Genomic DNA, 20,248 nt, shown 5'->3' with positions numbered 1-20,248 from the left:
CTAGTGATCGCACCATGTGGGAAAGGGAAGCAGAGTTAGTTTGGTGTAACTGGTTCTCCTTGAATCCTTTATGGTTTCTAGTGATTACCTTCTTGTTAATAAACCTATCTGAGCGATCCCCACTTAGGGCAAATTAAAGGTTTAGTGTCTTGATCCAGAATAGAGTTCCAGGAGTTGAGATCATGTAGAATGTCTAGAAGCTGTGCGACATGGAGTGAAGAAAAAAGAGAGACAGCATCCTAGCAGAAAGATGATCCTCGGAAAACAAAAGGCATATTGCCAAGAGAGCAGTGAGAGAAACAACAAATGCATGTAATATGATGGGCTTTATTTTTTTTTTAATGTAACTTTTTTTAACATCTTTATTAGAGTATAATTGCTTTACAATGGTGTGTCAGTTTCTGCTTTATAACAAAGTGAATCAGTTATACATATACATATGTCCCCATATCTCTTCCCTCTTGCATCTCCCTCCCTCCCACCCTCCCTATCCCACCCCTCTAAGTGGTCATAAAGCACCGAGCTGATCTCCCCGTGCTATGCGGCTGCTTCCCACTAGCTATCTATTTTACGTTTGGTAGTGTATATATGTCCATGCCACTCTCTCACTTCGTCCCAGCTTACCCTTCCCCCTCCCCGTATCGTCAAGTCCATTCTCTAGTAGGTCTGCATCTTTATTCCCGTCTTGCCCCTAGGTTCTTCTGACCGTTTTCTTTTTTTTCTTAGATTCCATATATATGTGTTAGCATATGGTATTTCTTTTTCTCTTTCTGACTTACTTCACTGTATAACAGTCTCTAGGTCCATCCACCTCACTACAAGTAACTCAGTTTCGTTCCGTTTTATGACTGAGTAATATTCCATTGTATATATGTGCCACATCATCTTTATCCATTCATCTGTCGATGGACACTTAGGTTGCTTCCATGTCCTGGCTATTGTAAATACAGCTGCAATGAACATTTTGGTACATGACTCTTTTTGAATTATGGTTTTCTCAGGGTATATGCCCAGTAGTGGGATTGCTGGCTCGTATGGTAGTTCTATTTTTAGTTTTTTAAGGAACCTCCATACTGTTCTCCATAATGGCTGTATCAATTTACATTCCCACCAACAGTGCAAGAGAGTTCCCTTTTCTCCACACCCTCTCCAGCATTTATTGTTTGTAGATTTTTTGATGATGGCCATTCTGACCGGTGTGAGATGGTATCTCATTGTAGTTTTGATTTGCATTTCTCTAATGATTAATGATGTTGAGCATTCTTTCATGTGTTTGTTGGCAATCTGTATATCTTCTTCGGAGAAATGTCTATTTAGGTCTTCTGCCCATTTTTGGATTGGGTTGTTTGTTTTTTTGATATTGAGCTGCATGAGTTGCTTGTATGTTTTGGAGATTAATCCTTTGTCAGTTGCTTCATTTGCAAATATTTTCTCCCATTCTGAGGGTTGTCTTTTGGTCTTGTTTATGGTTTCCTTTGCTGTGCAAAAGCTTTTAAGTTTCATTAGGTCCCATTTGTTTTTATTTCCATTTGTCTAGGAGGTGGGTCAAAAAGGATATTGCTGTGATTTATGTCATAGAGTGTTCTGCCTATGTTTTCCTCTAAGAGTTTGATGGTGTCCAGCCTTACATTTAGGTCTTTAATCCATTTTGAGTTTATTTTTGTGTATGGTGTTAGGGAGTGTTCTAATTTCATTCTTTTACATGTAGCTGTCCATTTTTCCCAGCACCACTTATTGAAGAGGCTCTCTTTTCTCCACTGTATATTCTTGCCTCCTTTATCAAAGATAAGGTGACCATACGTGCGTGGGTTTATCTCTGGGCTTTCTATCCTGTTCCATTGATCTCTATTTCTGTTTTTGTGCCAGTACCATACTGTCTTGATTACTGCAGCTCTGTAGTATAGTCTGAAGTCAGGGAGCCTGATTCCTCCAGCTCCGTTTTTCTTTCTCAAGATTGCTTTGGCTATTCGGGGTCTTTTGTGTTTCATACAAATTGTGAAATTTTTTGTTCTAGTTCTGTGGAAAATGCCAGTGGTAGTTTGATAGGGATTGCATTGAATCTGTAGATTGCTTTGGGTAGTATAGTCATTTTCACAATGTTGACTCTTCCAATCCAAGAACATGGTATATCTCTCCATCTATTTGTATCATCTTTAATTTCTTTCATCAGTGTCTTATAATTTTCTGCATACAGGTCTTTTGTCTCCTTAGGTAGGTTTATTCCTAGATATTTTATTCTTTTTGTTGCAATGGTAAATGGGAGTGTTTTCTTAATTTCACTTTCAGATTTTTCATTATTAGTGTATAGGAATGCAAGAGATTTCTGTGCATTAATTTTGTATCCTGCTACTTTACCAAATTCATTGATTAGCTCTAGTAGTTTTCTGGTAGCATCTTTAGGATTCTCTATGTATAGTATCATGTCATCTGCAAACAGTGACAGCTTTACTTCTTCTTTTCCGATTTGGATTCCTTTGATTTCTTTTTCTTCTCTGATTGCTGTGGCTAAAACTTCCAAAACTATGTTGAATAATAGTGGTGAGAGTGGGCAACCTTGTCTTTTTCCTGATCTTAGTGGAAAAGGTTTCAGTTTTTCACCATTCAGGACGATGTTGGCTGTGGGTTTGTCATATATGGCCTTTATTATGTTGAGGAAAGTTCCCTCTGTGCCTACTTTCTGCAGGGTTTTTATCATAAATGGGTGTTGAATTTTGTCGAAAGCTTTCTCTGCATCTATTGAGATGATCATATGGTTTTTCTCCTTCAGTTTGTTAATATGGTTTATCACATTGATTGATTTGCATATATTGAAGAATCCTTGCATTCCTGGGATAAACCCCACTTGATCATACTGTATGATCCTTTTAATGTGCTGTTGGATTCTGTTTGCCAGTATTTTGTTGAGGATTTTTGCATCTATGTTCATCAGTGATATTGGCCTGTAGTTTTCTTTGTTTGTGACATCTTTGTCTGGTTTTGGTATCAGAGTGATGGTGGCCTCGTAGAATGAGTTTGGGAGTGTTCCTCCCTCTGCTATATTTTGGAAGAGTTTGAGAAGGATAGGTGTTAGCTCTTCTCTAAATGTTTGATAGAATTCACCTGTGAAGCCATCTGGTCCTGGGCTTTTGTTTGTTGGAAGATTTTTAATCACAGTTTAAATTTCATTGCTTGTGATTAGTCTGTTCATATTTTCTATTTCTTCTTGGTTCAGTCTCGGAAGGTTGTGCATTTCTAAGAATTTGTCCATTTCTTCCAGGTTGTCCATTTTATTGGCATATAGTTGCTTGTAGTAATCTCTCATGATCCTTTGTATTTCTGTAGTGTCAGTTGTTACTTCTCCTTTTTCATTTCTAATTCTGTTGATTTGAGTCTTCTCCCTTTTTTTCTTGATAAGTCTGGCTAATGGTTTATCAATTTTCTTTATCTTCTCAGAACCGGCTTTTAGTTTTGTTGATCTTTGCTATCGTTTCCTTCATTTCTTTTTCATTTATTTCTGATCTGATCTCTATGATTTCTTTCCTTCTGCTAACTTTGGGGTGTTTTTGTTCTTCTTTCTCTAATTGCTTTAGGTGTCAGGTTGGGTTGTTTGAGATGTTTCTTGTTTCTTGAGGTAGACTTGTATAGCTATGAACTTCCCTCTTAGAACTGCTTTTGCTGCATACCATAGGTTTTGGGTTGTTGTGTTTTCATTGTCATTTGTTTCTAGGTGTTTTTTGATTTCCTCTTTGATTTCTTCAGAGATCTCTTGGTTATTAAGTAGTGTGTTGTTTAACCTCCATGTGTTTGTATTTCTTACAGATTTTTTCCTATAATTGATATCTAGTCTCATAGCGTTATGGTCGGAAAAGATACTGGATGCGATTTCAATTTTCTTAAATTTACCAAGGCTTGATTTGTGACCCAAGATATGATCTATCCTGGAGGATGTTCCATGAGCACTTGAGAAGAAAGTGTATTCTGTTGTTTTTGGATGGAATGTCCTATAAATATCAATTAAGTCCATCTTTTTTAATGTATCATTTAAAGCTTGTGTTTCCTTATTTATTTTCATTTTGGATGATCTGTCCATGGGTGAAAGTGGGGTGTTAAAGTCCCCTACTATGATTGTGTTACTGTCTATTTCCCCTTTTATGGCTGTTAGCATTTGCCTTATGTATTGAGGTGCTCCTATGTTGGGTGCATAAATATTTACAGTTGTTATATCTTCTTCTTGGATTGATCCCTTGATCATTATGTAGTGTCCTTCTTTGTCTCTTGTAATAGTCTTTGTTTTAAAGTCTATTTTGTCTGTTATGAGAATTGCTACTCCAGCTTTCTTTTGATTTCCATTTGCATGGAATATCTTTTTCCATCCCCTCACTTTCAGTCTGTATGTGTCCCTAAGTCTGAAGTGGGTCTCTTGTAGACAGCATATATATGGGTCTTGTTTTTGTATCCATTCAGCAAACCTGTGTCTTTTGGTTGGAGCATTTAATCCATTCACGTTTAAGGTAATTATCGATATGTATGTTCCTATGACCATTTTCTTAATTGTTTTGGGTTTGTTATTGTAGGTCTTTTCCTTCTCTTGTGTTTCCTGCCTAGAGAAGTTCCTTTAGCATTTGTTGTAGATCTGGCTTGGTGGTGCTGAATTCTCTTAGCTTTTGCTTGTCTGTAAAGCTTTTAATTTCTCCGTCAAATCTGAATGAGATCCTTGCTGGGTAGAGTAATCTTGGGTGTAGGTTTTTCTCTTTCATCACTTTAAATATGTCCTGCCACTCCCTTCTGGCTTGCAGAGTTTCTGCTGAAAGATCAGCTGTTAACCTTATGGGGATTCCCTTATGTGTTACTTGTTGTTTTTCCCTTGCTGCTTTTAATATTTGTTCTTTGTATTTAATTTTTGATAGTTTGATTAATATGTGTCTTGGCATGTTTCTCCTTGGATTTATCCTGTATGGGACTCTCTGTGCTTCCTGGACTTGATTAACTATTTCCTTTCCCATATTAGGGAAGTTTTCAACTATAATCTCTTCAAATATTTTCTCAGTCCCTTTCTCTTTCTCTTCTTCTGGGATGCCTATAATTCGAATGTTGGTGCGTTTAATGTTGTCCCAGAGGTCTCTGAGACTGTCCTCTATTCTTTTCATTCTTTTTTCTTTATTCTGCTCTGCAGTAGTTATTTCCACTATTTTATCTTCCAGGTCACTTATCCGTTCTTCTCCCTCAGTTATTCTGCTATTGATCCCTTCTAGAGAATTTTTAATTTCATTTATTGTGTTGTTCATTATTTATTGTTTGCTCTTTAGTTCTTCTAGGTCCTTGTTTAACGTTTCTTTTATTTTCTCCATTCTATTTCCAAGATTTTGGATCATCTTTACTATCGTTATTCTGAATTCTTTTTCAGGTAGACTGCCTATTTCCTCTTCATTTGTTAGGTCTGGTGTGTTTTTGCCTTGCTCCTTCATCTGCTGTGTGTTTCTCTGTCTTCTCATTTTGCTTAACTTACTGTGTTTGGGGTCCCCTTTTCACAGGCTGCACGTTCGTAGTTTCCATTGTTTTTGGTGTCTGTCCCCAGTGGCTAAGGTTGGTTCAGTGGGTTGTGTAGGCTTCCTGGTGGAGGGGACTAGTGCCTGTGTTCTGGTGGATGAGGCTGGATCTTGTCTCTCTGGTGGGCAGGTCCATGTCTGGTGGTGTGTTTTGGGGTGTCTGTGGCCTTATTATGATTTTAGGCAGCCTCTGTGCTAATGGATGGGGTTGTGTTCCTGTCTTGCTAGCTGTTTGGCATAGGGTGTCCTGCCCTGTAGCTTGCTGGTCGTTGAGTGGAGCTGGGTCTTGGTGTTGAGATGGAGATCTCTGGGAGATTTTCACCGTTTGATATTACGTGGAGTTGGGAGGTCTCTTGTGGACCAGTGTCCTGAACTTGGCTCTCCCACCTCAGTGGCACAGCTGTGACGCCTGTCTGGAGCACCAAGAGCCTGTCCTCCACATGGCTTAGAATAAAAGGGAGAAAAAAAGAAAGAAAGAAGAAGATAAAATAAAATAAAGTAAAATAAAATAAAATAAAGTTATTAAAATAAAAAATAAGTATTAAGAAAAAAAAATTTTTTTAAGTAATAAAAGAAAAAAAAAACGGACAGACAGAACCCTAGGACAAATGGTAAAAAGCAAAGCTATACAGACAAAATCACACACAGAAGAATCATACACATACATACTCACAAAAAGCAAAAAAGGGAAAAATATATATATATATCGTTGCTCCCTAAGTCCACCACCTCAATTTGGGATGATTCATTGTCTGTTCAAGTATTCCACAGATGCAGGGTACATCAAGTTGATTGTGGAGATTTAATCCGATGCTCCTGAGGCTGCTGGGAGAGATTTCCCTTTCTCTTCTTTGTTCGCACAGCTTCCGGGGTTCAGCTTTGGATTTGGCCCCGCCTCTGCGTGTAGGTCGCCTGAGGGCGTCTGTTCCCCGCCCAGACAGGTGGGGGTTAAAGGAGCAACTGATTAGGGGGCTCTGGCTCACTCAGGCCGGGGGGAGGGAGGGGTATGGATGCGGGGCGAACCTGCGGCGGCAGAGGCCGGCATGACGTTGCACCAGTCTGAGGTGCGCTGTGCGTTCTCCCGGGGAAGTTGTCCCTGGATCACGGGACCCTGGCAGTGGCAGGCTGCACAGGCTCCCGGGAGGGGCGGTGTGGATAGTGACCTGTGCTCGCACACAGGCTTCTTGGTGGCGGCGGCAGCAGCCTTAGCGTTTCATGCCCGTCTCTGGGGTCCGCGCTGATAGCCGTGGCTTGTGCCCGTCTCTGGAGCTCGTTTAGGCGGCGTTCTGAATCCCCTCTCCTCGCGCACCAGGAAACAGAGAGGCAAGAAAAAGTCTCTTGCCTGTTCGGCAGCTGCAGACCTTTTCCCGGACTCCCTCCCGGCTAGCCGTGGCGCACTAGCCCCCTTCAGGCTGTGTTCACACCGCCAACCCCAGTCCTCTCCCTGCGATCCGACCAAAGCCCGAGCCTCAGCTCCCAGCCCCCGCCCGCCCCAGCGGGTGAGGAGACAAGCCTCTCGGGCTGGTGAGTGCTGGTCGGCACCGATCCTCTGTGCGGGAATCTCTCCGCTTTGCCCTCCGCACCCCTGTGGCTGCGCTCTCCTCCGTGGCTTCGAATCTTCCCCCCTCCGCCACCCGCAGTCTCCGCCCGCGAAGGGGCTTCCTAGTGTGTGGAAACCTTTCCTCCTTCACAGCGCCCTCCCACTGCTGCAGGTCCCGTCCCTATTCTTTGTCTCTGTTTTTTCTTTTGTCTTTTGCCCTACCCAGGTACGTGGGGAGTTTCTTGCCTTTGGGAGGTCTGAGGTCTTCTGCCAGCGTTCCGTAGGTGTTCTGTAGGAGTTGTTCCACATGTAGATGTATTTCTGATGTATTTGTGGGGAGGAAGTTGATCTCCACGTCTTACTCTTCCGCCATCTTGAAGCTCCTCCTGATGGGCTTTATATTGAGGCACGAAAGAAGAGATGATTCCAGGTAGCATTTTCCAAGAGGGAACATTAAAATGGAGCAAGGGTGGGCAAACTTTTTCTGTAAAGAGCCAGATAGTATTTCAGGCTTTGCAGGCCCTACAGTCTCTGTCACAACTAGTTAACTCTGACAGTGTAGTTTGAAAGCAGCTCTAGACAATATGTAAGTGAATGGGTGTGGCTATGATCTCATAAGACTTTATGTAAAAATAGGATGCTGCCTGGATTTGACCCTGGGGCCATAGTTAGCCAACCCATTATGGAGTGTCAATTGCTCATGAATGAACAGTAAAGGGAGTCGATTTTGACACATCTTTTCCGTAATATTGATAGAGATCATCCCAGACTCCCTAGTCTGTAATTTATAGGCTCTTTCTTTTATTTTCTTGAAAACTGAGACATTTGCCCCTCCCTCCTCACCTGGCATGTTTCCCTTCCTCCATGATTCCTCAAAAATGACTGACGTTCTTTCTGTGGTGACAGCTGCACAGTCTGGCATCTCCATTCAATCTTTCTGTGCCCTTGGATTCAAGAAAATCCCTTAAAATGTGGATATTTCCTGAAGTCAATTTGTTTTAAAATGAAGTGTCAATAGCAAGAGATATATGAGGAACCCAGGACCACAAACATGGATCCTGCTCTGTCACCCCAGTGCCTTCCCTCTAGGGGGAGGTGCCAGCAAGGTGCTAGAAGACAAGGGCAGCCAAGGAATCGAGGTGGAAGATATGCCAGCTTGCCTTTTCCCTAAGCTGGAAGCATCGTGGAGTCTTGAACTAAAGGAAGTTCTTCTTGGATTTTTATATATTATTTTAGTGTTTGCCCTTCATCACCAGTCACTTTTCACTCCTCTTAGACAAACAGTCTCAAGTATTTAATATGTTCCCATCCATCTGCAATACTATATTTGTATATCTGTGTAGCTATGAAAAATATATAATATTGTTATATGTGATTCGATTTGAGGAATAAACACATATTTATAATAACATTCCAGCATAAATTTTTTGCCTTTTTTATTTTTCTACATGTTTCTGAGACCTTTTCATGTTACCATATGTAGGACAAGTTCATTTCTTCTCACCACTGCTTACTATTTTCCTGATGAATATACACCATTTTATTTATCTCTTCTATAGTGATAGCCACATGGGTTGCCCCTAAATCTTTACTACCACAGAAAGTGCTGAAATGAATATCCAATGTATGCACCCACACAAGTATTCTTCTAGGATATATATTTAGGAATGGTAATGCTTGGCTGTGGGAGATATATATATATATATTTCAGTTCAATCAGAATTGTCTCATTGCTCCAAAACAGCTGCACTAGTGTGTACTCCCATATCCATGTAGGAAGGTTGCTGTTTCCCTAAACACCAGCACTTGGCATTCCTTATTTTATAACTTTGCCAGTTTGATGTTTGAAAAGTAGCACCTTGTTTTGATTTTTGTTTCTGTGAGTACTAGGGAGATTGAGTAGTTCTTTATTTAACGATTTACCTCTCTGGATTTCTGCTTTTGAAGTTCTTTCTTCCTCTTTCTTTCTTTCTTTCTTTCTTTCTTTCTTTTCTTTTCTTTCTTTCTTCCTTCCTCCCTCCCTCCCTCCCTCCCTTCCTTCCAATGTTTTTCAAGAACCCATTATGTGCCAGGCACCTTTATATGTGCTATAAATAGAGCAGTGAACAATAGAAAAAAATACTCCCTGCCTTCACATTGTAGCTATTATTCAATAAAATAAATACACATATGCATATTCAAAAGGCAATAAGTGCTGTATGTCTGTGGATAGTAACAATTTATTATATATCAGACAGACATATAAAGTCAGTGGTAACACTTGCTATGAAGAAAAGTAGCACATTGAAAAAGGATAGGGATACAGAGCTTTCTGTTGTGTTTCCTGTATTTCTTTCTGCCTGTGTACTAGAATTCTTTGTGTGTTTTGGATATCAATTCTTTGTTGAGTATAGCCATGGCAGATATCTTCTCATCTGGTTCCCTTCTTAATTCTGCCTGTGGTATTCTTCCTTAAACAGAAGTCATTGACCTTGAGATAGTCAAATTCCATTAATTTTTCCCTTTATGGTTTGTGCTTTGGAGATAGTAAGAACTTCTCACTCACAAAGATATTCTCCTACATTTCCTTCTGTTAACTTTACGGCTTTTTGTTTTTTGGATAGGTCTTTAAGCTTATTTTTTTATATCTGTGTTATGAATGAGAAGGGATCCAGTGTTATTCGTTTTTACATAGTGAGCAAATTCTCCCAATACTGCTTATTAAACAGTCCACCCTTTTCTTCTGTTTGTAATGCCATATGATCCAGAACTCAAGCTCCGGAGCCAGACTTTCCAGAGTCTAAGTCCAGGCTCCACCTCTTATTAGCTGAGTAACACATTGCTTAACTTCTCCAGCTTCAGTTTCTTCATCTCTGAAATAGAGATAAAAATAATTGTTTTCCTGGAATTGTGAGGAATAAATGGATTAATATATGTACTCAGTGCATTATTAAAATTATGCTTCTCTTAGAAATGCTATCAAATTTTCTTTTATATAGCTAATTGAACATTTCTGATGAGAGGAATACTATAAAGATTTCTCTTTGACCACTGTGGCCTTTTCTGTGTCCTAAATTCTATTTTGTCTGGTATTAAAATTGCTAACCTGGCTTTCCTTTGTTTCATATGGGCCTTGTCTTTTTCTTCCCCCACTAAACCCTTATGTTCAATCCTTCTGTATAACGTAGCCTCTAAGAATGCTGTCCTGTCTCTAAATCCACACTGCTTAGTGTTGAATTCTGTCTTCACCACTTACTTGCTGTTTTACCTTAAGTTATGTAATCTTTCTGTGCCTCAGTGTCCTCATTTGTAAAATGGCAATACTAGTAATCTATCTCATATAGGGCTCTTCTGAGAGTTGAACGAATTAAAACAAGTAAAGTGCTCAGAACATAGTGAACAAATAAGTGTTATATTAGCTGTTATTGTGAAGTGTGTCTCTTTTAGACACCATATTGCTGGATCTTTTTGTTTTAGTAATGCGAGAATCTGTGTCTTTTAATCAATGAATTTAACCCATTTATATTTATTATAATTATTTCCATGTTTGGCCTCATGTCTTCAATCTTATTTTGTGTTTTCCATTTATTATGCTTTTTTGTTTCTTTGTTCTCCCCCTCCTTCCGTTGTCTGAATCAGATTTTCTTCAGCTAGTTTGAAAGCTTTACAATCTATAACTATGCTGTGTCTGATTATTTCTAATTTTTGACAACCATATTTGTGCTTATTGTCTATATGTATTAGTATGTCTTCCCTTCTCTCCCCCTCCCCCATAAAGAGACAGGTACTGAAAGTATTAAAGTAATTTTGTGCATGCATCCAGGAGCAGTCAGGTTACTTTCTTTGTAAGTGATCTAATTTTTCTTTCTAGAAGCTTTCAGAAATGTTTCTTAATCTTAGTTTAACCATAATGTTTCTAGTGGTAGATACCTCTTTCTTACATTTCTTTTTGGTGCTGTATTAATACAGCCCTTTCAATCTAAGGATATATTTCTTTAATTCTGGAAAATTATTAACTATTCTTTTTCATTCTCTTCTTGGACTCCCATTATATATGTGTAGTCACCTTTATTCCTTCATTTCATTTTTCTCATAATCTGTCCTTTAATTTCCTGATTTCTTTTGGGAAAATTTTTTGTTTGCACTATCAAGTTCTATCATTTTTACTACTCAGTTTACTATTGGCTTCTTTATTTTAGCACTTATATTTTTATATAACTTATTTTTGTTTGGTTCTTCATTATAACTGCTTGTTCCGGTTTCATGTTTCCAGTATCTTTCCATATCTTTCCAGGGTTTTTTTCCCCATACTTCTTTTAAATTCTTGTTATATCTGGTTTTACAAGTTCTTCTTTCTTATAAGTTACTGTATTTCTTTTGCGCTTATGATCTTCTGTCTTATAAATATTCCCTGTGAGACTATTTTTCCCCATTTGCTCTAGTGGGCAGTAATGTTCCTTTTGGGGGAAAGGTGAAAGCTGGGTCCTAACTTGAGGCAAATTTGGAGACAGGGTTTGGTCTGAGCTTAGTGAATCCCTGTTTTCCCCCAGTTCCTTTACCCAAGAACTGCTCTTGCTAGAGGCAGCCACATTGTGATGGAATTGCCTGAGTGAGGTAATATTCAAGGGTTCTCAGCACACCCATATTATTGGCACCTGTCCCTGCCTGGCTTCATGCCCTGAGGTGTACCGGAAAGCTCTGACTTTCCTCTTCCAAGGCATGAAGTGAGAATTTTCCTGAGGTTTTAAGCTTTAGAACATTGAGGATAATCCTGGAATTGGTGTGTTTTGTTTTTCAAGCACATTATTTTGTGGACTTTGAGTTTCGACAGGTTCCAAGCCTTAGCCAAAGTTCACAGTTGCAATGAGAGAGGAGCCCCTTAGCTCCATCCAGCCTGGTCTTAGCCCCCTCACACTGGTCAGCCTGGGCTTGCACAGGGTACCATGGAGAGCGAAAAGTACAGCTGGAAAGCTTCTCCCACCTGATTGTTCATCTATGGGCTCTGGCACACCACTCTTCCTCTCTATGCCATTTACCTTCTAATAGTCATCCATCATTTCCTGTTTCCCCAAAGGTTTATCACAGATTTTGTGTTAACTGATAATTGTGACCCTGAAATCTAGTGAACTCCTTTTTTAACTCATGGCATCTTCAGGGTTTTATTCCAATTTCTGTCAATAGTCTGTGCTGCCACTTTTTCCATCTCCTACTAGGTATTTCTGAGAGAAGGTTCCTTGGAGAAACCTATCCACGTAGCAGAGAATTCAAAAATAATGCAAGTGGGGGATGGAGGAAGGAAGGAAAGAAGGGCAAGTTGATTTTATTTAAGCCTAAAGAAGCTCCAGCCTTTCATTACCTACCCAGAGTCATGGGAAAGGGGAAGAAAATCAGTGCCCATGTGGTCCCCAAACAGATATGGTGAATGGGAAGAGATGGTGGCCATAGGTCTTACCACTCTGAGAGCCAGGTCACCATAGGGCAGAGCTTAAAGGGAGAAGCACTCAGCCTTCTTGAGTGGATGTGCTTCCTAGTTGGAAGCCCACCAGTCCAATCAAGTGAGGCTCCCTAGACAAAAAGAAGTGGCTGGGCCTTGTCCCATGTTGGAGAAACTTCTGTCTCTCTCTACCACTCCTGTCTCCTTAAAGTGAGAGTCCATAGAGAAACCCCTGTTATATAGGCTCTTAATATTTAACTTCTGGGACAGTAGCTCAATAAAAGTCCTTAAATAATAACTCTTAGGGGCAGAAGGAGGGTTCTGAGATCTTCTACTCTCTTTTCCTTTCTTCTCCTTATATTCTTCCATAGAAATTTCATCACATAGTAAAGGAATTGAATAAATGGAAATTTTGCAAGAAAGAGAAATTCATCTCATTATCCATGATGCTAAGATTACAACTCTTATTCATGTTTGACAGTTCACTGTTAGGAGGCAGTCTGCTGTGTATCTATAGTATAGAGGAACTATGTAAAGGATTATTGGATTCTTCAGGCTTTCTCAAATTGAAGGTTTGTGACAACCCTGTGTTGTCAAATGATGGTTAGCATTTTTTAGCAATAAAGTATTTTTAATTAAGGTATGTATATATGTATATATCTTTTGAGCAGTCCAAATTAATATTTTTAAGGCACTGCTACTATATTCTTTTTTAGTTCCTATTGCTTAGAGTAGTCTGCTATGTGTTGAGTACGGTGCTAGGTCCCAGATAATTAGATGGATGGATAGATGGGTAGATTGATTTTTTTTAATGAACAGTACCACTGTGGCAAACTGTTCTATGGTGTGAATACTATAATAAAGATTTCTTCTAGGAGGAGTTTTCTTTTTAGTGCCTTAAAGGCACTAAAAGTCTGTTTGCCGATTAATAGTTCAGGATGCCTATGCACACACACATACATGCATATTCAAACATACACTGTCAATGTGATCAGTCATTATTTAAAATATTATCTAAACTATTGAAACGGAAGTTTACCTGTAACAACAAAATTCCACAAAAGAGAAGTTTTGCATCTAAAATGCATTGCAAAAGGAAATCTTGTTTAAAGATACTTTCCTTTTTTTGCCCTGTGGCAAGGCTATCTGTATTTTGTTTCTGTAGACTCAATTTCCCCGTATTATAAATTCCCCTTGATGCCTCTGACTTCACAGTATGTCAACAGATGTTGTTTTTGGAGACTAGGAAAGCACTCACTCATCAGTCATTTGAATAACACAACTCTCTTACCTAGAAGTGGGTGAATGTTTCATTATGTACCCTATGCTAAGAATCATTTTTAGGATTTGCTATTTAAGTGGCTGTTTTCATTCCAGTAGTAAATTGATGGTGAGTTTCTGGAAGTGTTACAATATTTACATAAATTTTGGTGCATGTAACACAGATTTTTTGCCATATTTAACTCCTCCTCAATTCAAAACTTTATAAATGAGCCTTCAAATTTTAGTTCAAAGAAGAGTTAAGTAAGATCTCATAAATTTTTCTCTTAGGTTTTTCTCTCTTTTTGTAATTTCTTTATTAGTCAGCAGAATATGACTCAATGGGGAATAGACTGATATTCACAAAGAGAAAACTTGGGAAGTTTGTTGCAAAGGAAAGTAAAGCAGATGCCCCACTAATGATCCTGACCTCTAAATAGTTAGCAGGAGTAGCCCTCAAGCTTCCTAAATACAGGGGCTCTATAAATACAGGGTCATTATACAAAGCACTTCAGGATAATTAAGAAATACTGTATTCTTCCATGTTCTTAATTTTTTTTCTAGATTTACTTTCCAAAAGCAACTTTATAGAAACTTTTAAGTTTGCAATATAAGTTTTTAAGTTAACATATTATCAGCCTAATTTTTAATGTATGTGTGAGATTTTTCTAGGTTATTAACCTGAAAACACAATACAGTAAGATAAATTATTGTACTTCTTTTAGCTACCTATAAAAAGTCCCTTAAAATATTCTTTATTATGTGACTGTGTATATACATGCACATATAATCCTTATCCATATTCCATTCAAAAAGGTGATTCATTTAGCTAATCCCATTAAAAGGGTGCAAAATGAGGTTCATATAAGATGGGCCACCCTATATACTTTCCAGCTTAAATGGTAAAAATTTCCAGTACTCCAACCTAATGTTCACAGGGCAGTGAGAGTTACTACATAGCAAATAAGAAAAATAATGAATAACACATGCAGAAACTGCAGCCAAGATAATATCTGAAAAGCATATTGCACTCAGTGTACTGCTAGGTTGTATCGCAAAGGACCACCCTCTGTTTGTGGAGCCACAGGGAAGAAAACGACTTTATAGCACATGCTGGATGTGTAGTCCTTTTCCGCAGAGGCTCTGAGTTCTTCCAAAGAAGAAAGAGCAACAGTGGAAGAGAAGAGAACCGTGAATAATTTAAGTCCTGATGCAGACCCATGGGTGGTTAAAAAAAAAAAAATCTAGGGTAGAAAACAGAGCTCTTTTATGATGTCCCTGAGTTATGCATTGGATCACTATTGATATTTGTAAAAATTTAGGTTTTAGATACTCTCAACCATGGATGTGTGGTTCTTGATAGACATTTGAAAGAATTAACTTGTGTGGTAAGGTTATTCTAGACTATTCTGGAAATTATACAAATATAGAAGCAAGTTTACAAAAGTCAAGAAAGTAAACTCTAATGAGCGAAGGAGATGACCTTTTATGAGGTGGAAACACAACAGTAAAAAGAAATATATTCTGGAGAATTTTTAACATGAAGTTAAAGAAATTTAATATATGCTGTTTCTTTTATCTGACATGAGCTCTCCTCTCCTGGTCACATTCTAACTCATCAAGGAAGGCTCTTGCAGCCCATGCTCATTTTTGCATCCTCTGTAATTATTAAGTACAGGCAAGTATATCAAAAAGCTTTGTGCAACACTCATTTTTAATGTCTTATAATTTGGTTTTGCTATCTTGTAACCCTCTTGTAGCAAGAAACAATTTTTTAAATGGATGCTGTAAAAATAGTAGAAGATCTGTTTAACTGATTTCAGCTTGACTAACCTGGGTCCTGTTAAACCACATTCCCTCCCTAAGATATGGTGATGGATGCCCACAACACATCACGCCCAGGGCTGGAAGGACATTCTTTAGTGCATGCCTGCACTTTTGTTTCCATTAGTCGACTTGGTGCTTACTGGGAATATGGGGGTGTTTGTTCCTTAATCTGTTTATTCCTGTTGTACTTCTTAAAGTAGTCATCACTGAATTAAATGTTTCATAAGCCACCAAAAAATAATCTAACCAAAACTGTTGCTAGGAAAACCAGATATAATGTTCTAGAAAGACTTCTTGAGTTGCTGAAAAAAATTGCTGTTGAATCTAGGGATAAGATAACAGTAAACTGGGTGGAGGGCATCATTATATTGTAGTTTCCACTAAATGAAACAAACCATGGATTGTGCCTCATGAGTGAGGTTTCTGTAAGAAAAATATGCAGAATTTCAAACACAAACCCCTTTGCAATGTATGGTTCTTTGCCCTACATCACAAGCTTATACATTTATATTTTGAGTTAAATGTTTTAAGTACGTATATTTTATGAATTCTCACTTAAATCTGACATCTTTGTTTAGCAACCAACTACTATTTCAAACCCATCAGATACCAGGGCTTCTACTGTTTCTTGATTCTTCTTCCAACCCAGTTGTCTACTTGTATCTTGATAATGGAAGCAGATATCCTTGCTCGTGGCAGTTGCAATGTAATTTTGGGAAGTTTCTCACTACATCATCGTCTTTTAAAAAAAAAAAAACAAGCATTGTTCTTGCCTAGGGAATTCATACTCTGCTTTTAACACCTGAGTTAGCCACATCCATAGAGTTGGTAAGAGTCCTCAGCCAATTTTAATTTGGGGGCATTGAAAATTGCAGTGTCAAGCAGAGAAAGCAGTAGTTGGTTGTAATAGCCATGAAAAAAGAAAACAAAGTTTAATCCTGCTTTTTTCTGATGCTTCTTTAAATCATTAATATTAGCTCACCATGCAGAGATTTTATCCTTTATTACACATTCAGCTTATGAAAAAAAAAACAAAATAAATACCAGTGTTTCCCATGATCCCATGGTTTGACTTCACAGTGTACTTACATTGTGAGCCTGTTAAGTTGTAAAGGGAATTTGATACATGTTTTCAAATGCTTCTCTCTTTTCATGCCCATTTCCCCTTTGCTTTTTAGATCATTTCTTGTTGAGAATTCTTTTTTGACATTTACTAAATGTCAGCTATAGTCCATGTTTAAAACATTGGCCTAGAGCCAGTGGGCTAACCAATTTATATTAGCCTTTCTTATTAGTTAAGAAAAATTAAATAAAATGTGAAAATGAAATGAAAATTGCTTTGAAGCAAAATGAGGGCTAACAGTGAAAAAGCCCATTAATGGCCTAATACTCATCCATTCCTTTGCTGTATTCACAGTTGTGTCATTTTGTGCTGCTGCTGTTCTTCCAAGGGAAGAATTAAAAATGATTCTTTCATGTAGCAGCCATTTATTGAGTCCCTACTCTGGATCAGCACTAGGAATACAAAGATGAGGAGACTGGTTCAGTCTGCAAGCAACTCACAGTCTAACACAATGACTCTCGGACTCAGACCAGATCTGTTCTTGGCTGAAGGCTTTGAGAAGGGCAGCTGGACCTCCTGAAGGCACATATTTGTGCAGAACATCCACTGCTAGGAATTTTCCCTAAGGAAATAATCAGGGAAATGTGCAAAGATGTATTGAGTCTTTCAGAGTCATGATCTTCATTTCTAAGTTGAATAATAAATGATTTACCAGATGTTCCAGCAGATACTTACTGTACTTAACCTTGATAAAGAATTTAGCTCTAGGTTATTTCTCTTGTCCACTAACATTGTGCATATTAGTTGTTTCTCAGTAGTTCATTACTATCTTAATAGTTTACTGAGCCAGATCACTGTTCAGTTTTTCTTTCTTTCTCTCTAATCACCAAGATAGCATGGATACTAGATTAAGTTAATCACACTGATGCGTATTCTGTCACTGAACTCTTCTGTGAGTGTCATGGTGATTATTTCTCAAATTGCATTTCAAAGTTTGTGATAAGTTGCTCCAAAGTTAATACCAAATATGATTTTGGTATGGGTGCTGGTGTTCTCTGTTCCTGGTCCACCTTTGTATAAAAGGTTACTTGATTCTGCTTGGCCATTGTCAGTAGCTTCGGAAGAAAATTGAGGCACATGAGCTATGTAATCAAGCGCTTGGTATTTACTTTGGTTGATTCACCAGGGTGGCTGAGAACAGGTTGAGAAGTTAGCTAATTCCCTACTGTTAATTTATGTTGTTTTAAATGTATAGTACATCATCTAAGATCAGCTTATAGAGGCTCAAAACTTTTATTTTCAAGGTATAGGAGAACAGTTAGTGTTTGCACTACCATTCAACAGCCTTTCTGGCTTTCTTTTTCATTCAAAAGTGAAGAATTAGAAGTTCTGATATTATTTGTTAGGAAGTAATGGAATTTCTGAACTCAAATGTCATTTTTTAAAACAAATTTATGCACACATTCTGGTAAACTAGTACTTAACAAGGCATTGTAGCTTCTATCTGTCACCTAGAGGTTTGCTTCCAAGCCTTTATTTTTCCCTTAAAGTGGCAAACCAGGCTAACAGAGAACTAAACATTTGTAAACCTAAGACTTTTCCTTGATGATTCTTTAGAGACCTATTCATTTGTCTCTTCTGCTGCTTTTATGCTTCAAGACAATGACATCTTAAAATTCCTTTTTTCAGAAAACAAAATTAATAATTTGTTCTAATTTAAGGGTTTCTCCTCTTCAAAAATCGGAAGTTGTTGAGATGGTTAAGAAACAAGTTAAAGTCATAACACTTGCCATTGGCGATGGAGCAAATGACGTCAGCATGATACAGACGGCACATGTTGGAGTTGGAATAAGTGGCAATGAAGGCCTTCAGGCAGCTAATTCTTCTGACTACTCCATAGCTCAGGTAAAGCATCATTTCTGTAAAACACACTGTTTGTCTCTGTCAACTGACACTATGAAGAGGAAAATACTAATTTTTTTTCCATTCTTATTTTAGTTCAAATATTTGAAGAATTTGTTGATGGTTCATGGTGCCTGGAACTATAACAGAGTCTCCAAGTGCATTTTGTACTGCTTCTACAAGAATATAGTCCTCTATATTATTGAGGTAATCCCAAATTCAGTTTAAAAATCCTTGTCATTTGCGTATATATTTGAAACTTTTTTTTGTGAAGACATTTCCTTATCCCTTTAATTAATCCTTCATTTGCCCACTTTTTATAACTTCTAAATATGTTAAAACAAAAAGTTCGTCAGCCATGGAGAATAATGTTGAAATTGTGGCTAAAAACATTATATTGCTTTGGTAAGAAATGATGAATTAGAATTGCTAATGAAGTAATGTATTCGGCTTTTAAAAGACTACAAACTATGTAGCATTTTTTTTTATAAAGTTCAAAAACATACGAGAGAAGACAGTACACTGTTTAGGGATGTATGCAAGCAAAACTGTGTTTAAAAAGAAAAGGAAGGGAATAGTGGACATAAAACTGAGGCTATCAGTTCTACTAAGGGGTCTAATCAGGAAAAATACACAGGTAGTTTTGCTAATATTGGTCATCTTGTAGTTCTTATTATGTTTCAGACTTACATAATTATATACAAGTATTCTTGCTGTTCAGGTCTGTTTTGGTTTCTGAGTTTGGTAGGTAACAAGAGTCTAGATAATGAGGAATTTGTCTAAAAATTATCAGAATAATTCAGTTCCTGTGTCAAAGGAATTTCTATATTCCTTTTCATGTAGCAAATATAACATCATTTTTTAACATGAAAAGTTAACCTGGGTCAGGAATATCACTTTTAAAAGGATGCATTTTGTTCTGCAAATATTTTTGCAGTACCTGCTGGATGCCAGGCACCAGGCTTAGTTCACCAAGTACGAAGTAAATCAAGCAAGGTTCCTATCCTTCAGAAGCTTGCCAATAGAAATGTAAAACAAGCCACATGTGTAATTTTACATTTTCTGGGAACCACATTAACAACAAGTAAAAATTAAAGCCCAAATTAATTTTAAATTATATTTCATTTAACTCGGTATACTCAATAGTATTATTTCAACATGGAATCACTATAAAAAATTATTAATGCAATATTTCACATTCTTCATGCTAAGTGTTCACAATCTGGTGTGTATTTTACACATGCAGTATATCTCAGTTTGGACTAATCACATTTCCAGTGTTCACGAGCCACATGGCCAGTGGCTACCCCCCTGGATAGCACAGCACCAGTAGATGAATAAGTAAACTGAACACTCAGGATGTGATAAATAAGTTTTTTTGTTTTTTTGTTTTTAACATATGACCATTTTATCATCAGAAGCTATATTTGTAATACTTAAACTCTAGGTGTTACCAGTTTCTTGCTCCTCTTGCAGCTTCACAAAGCATGACAATGAGCTCTCCATAGCTTGTTAAGAAAACCCTCCATCTTCCAGTCCTGTCAGAGGACCTGCCTGCACCCTCATAAATCTGCCCTGGGGTCCCTTACAGATGTTTGTTTATGCCACCTTGCCCTCTACTCTGTTGACTGTTTCTACACATCTATCAGAAGAGACACCACCTAACCATATGCCATGTGGAAATAATATCCCATACTTCACACCACAGAAGTAACACC

The 20,248-nt window shown here is 38.0% G+C and overlaps 1 protein-coding gene across 1 annotated transcript in view; it reads left to right on the top strand.

The window, feature by feature from the left end:
• Window positions 1-20,248, top strand: part of ATP8A1 (ATPase phospholipid transporting 8A1) — a 230,217-nt gene that overhangs the window by 160,975 nt on the left and 48,994 nt on the right. The window contains exons 25-26 of the mRNA XM_061191344.1: window positions 18,350-18,533; window positions 18,627-18,737. Coding sequence (XP_061047327.1) covers window positions 18,350-18,533; window positions 18,627-18,737 — 295 coding nt within the window. The remainder of the gene's footprint in view (window positions 1-18,349; window positions 18,534-18,626; window positions 18,738-20,248) is intronic.

Source organism: Eubalaena glacialis, chromosome 5, assembly GCF_028564815.1.
Source record: "Eubalaena glacialis isolate mEubGla1 chromosome 5, mEubGla1.1.hap2.+ XY, whole genome shotgun sequence".
Lineage (NCBI taxonomy): Eukaryota > Metazoa > Chordata > Mammalia > Artiodactyla > Balaenidae > Eubalaena > Eubalaena glacialis.
This window is presented reverse-complemented; position numbering and strand designations above follow the sequence as displayed.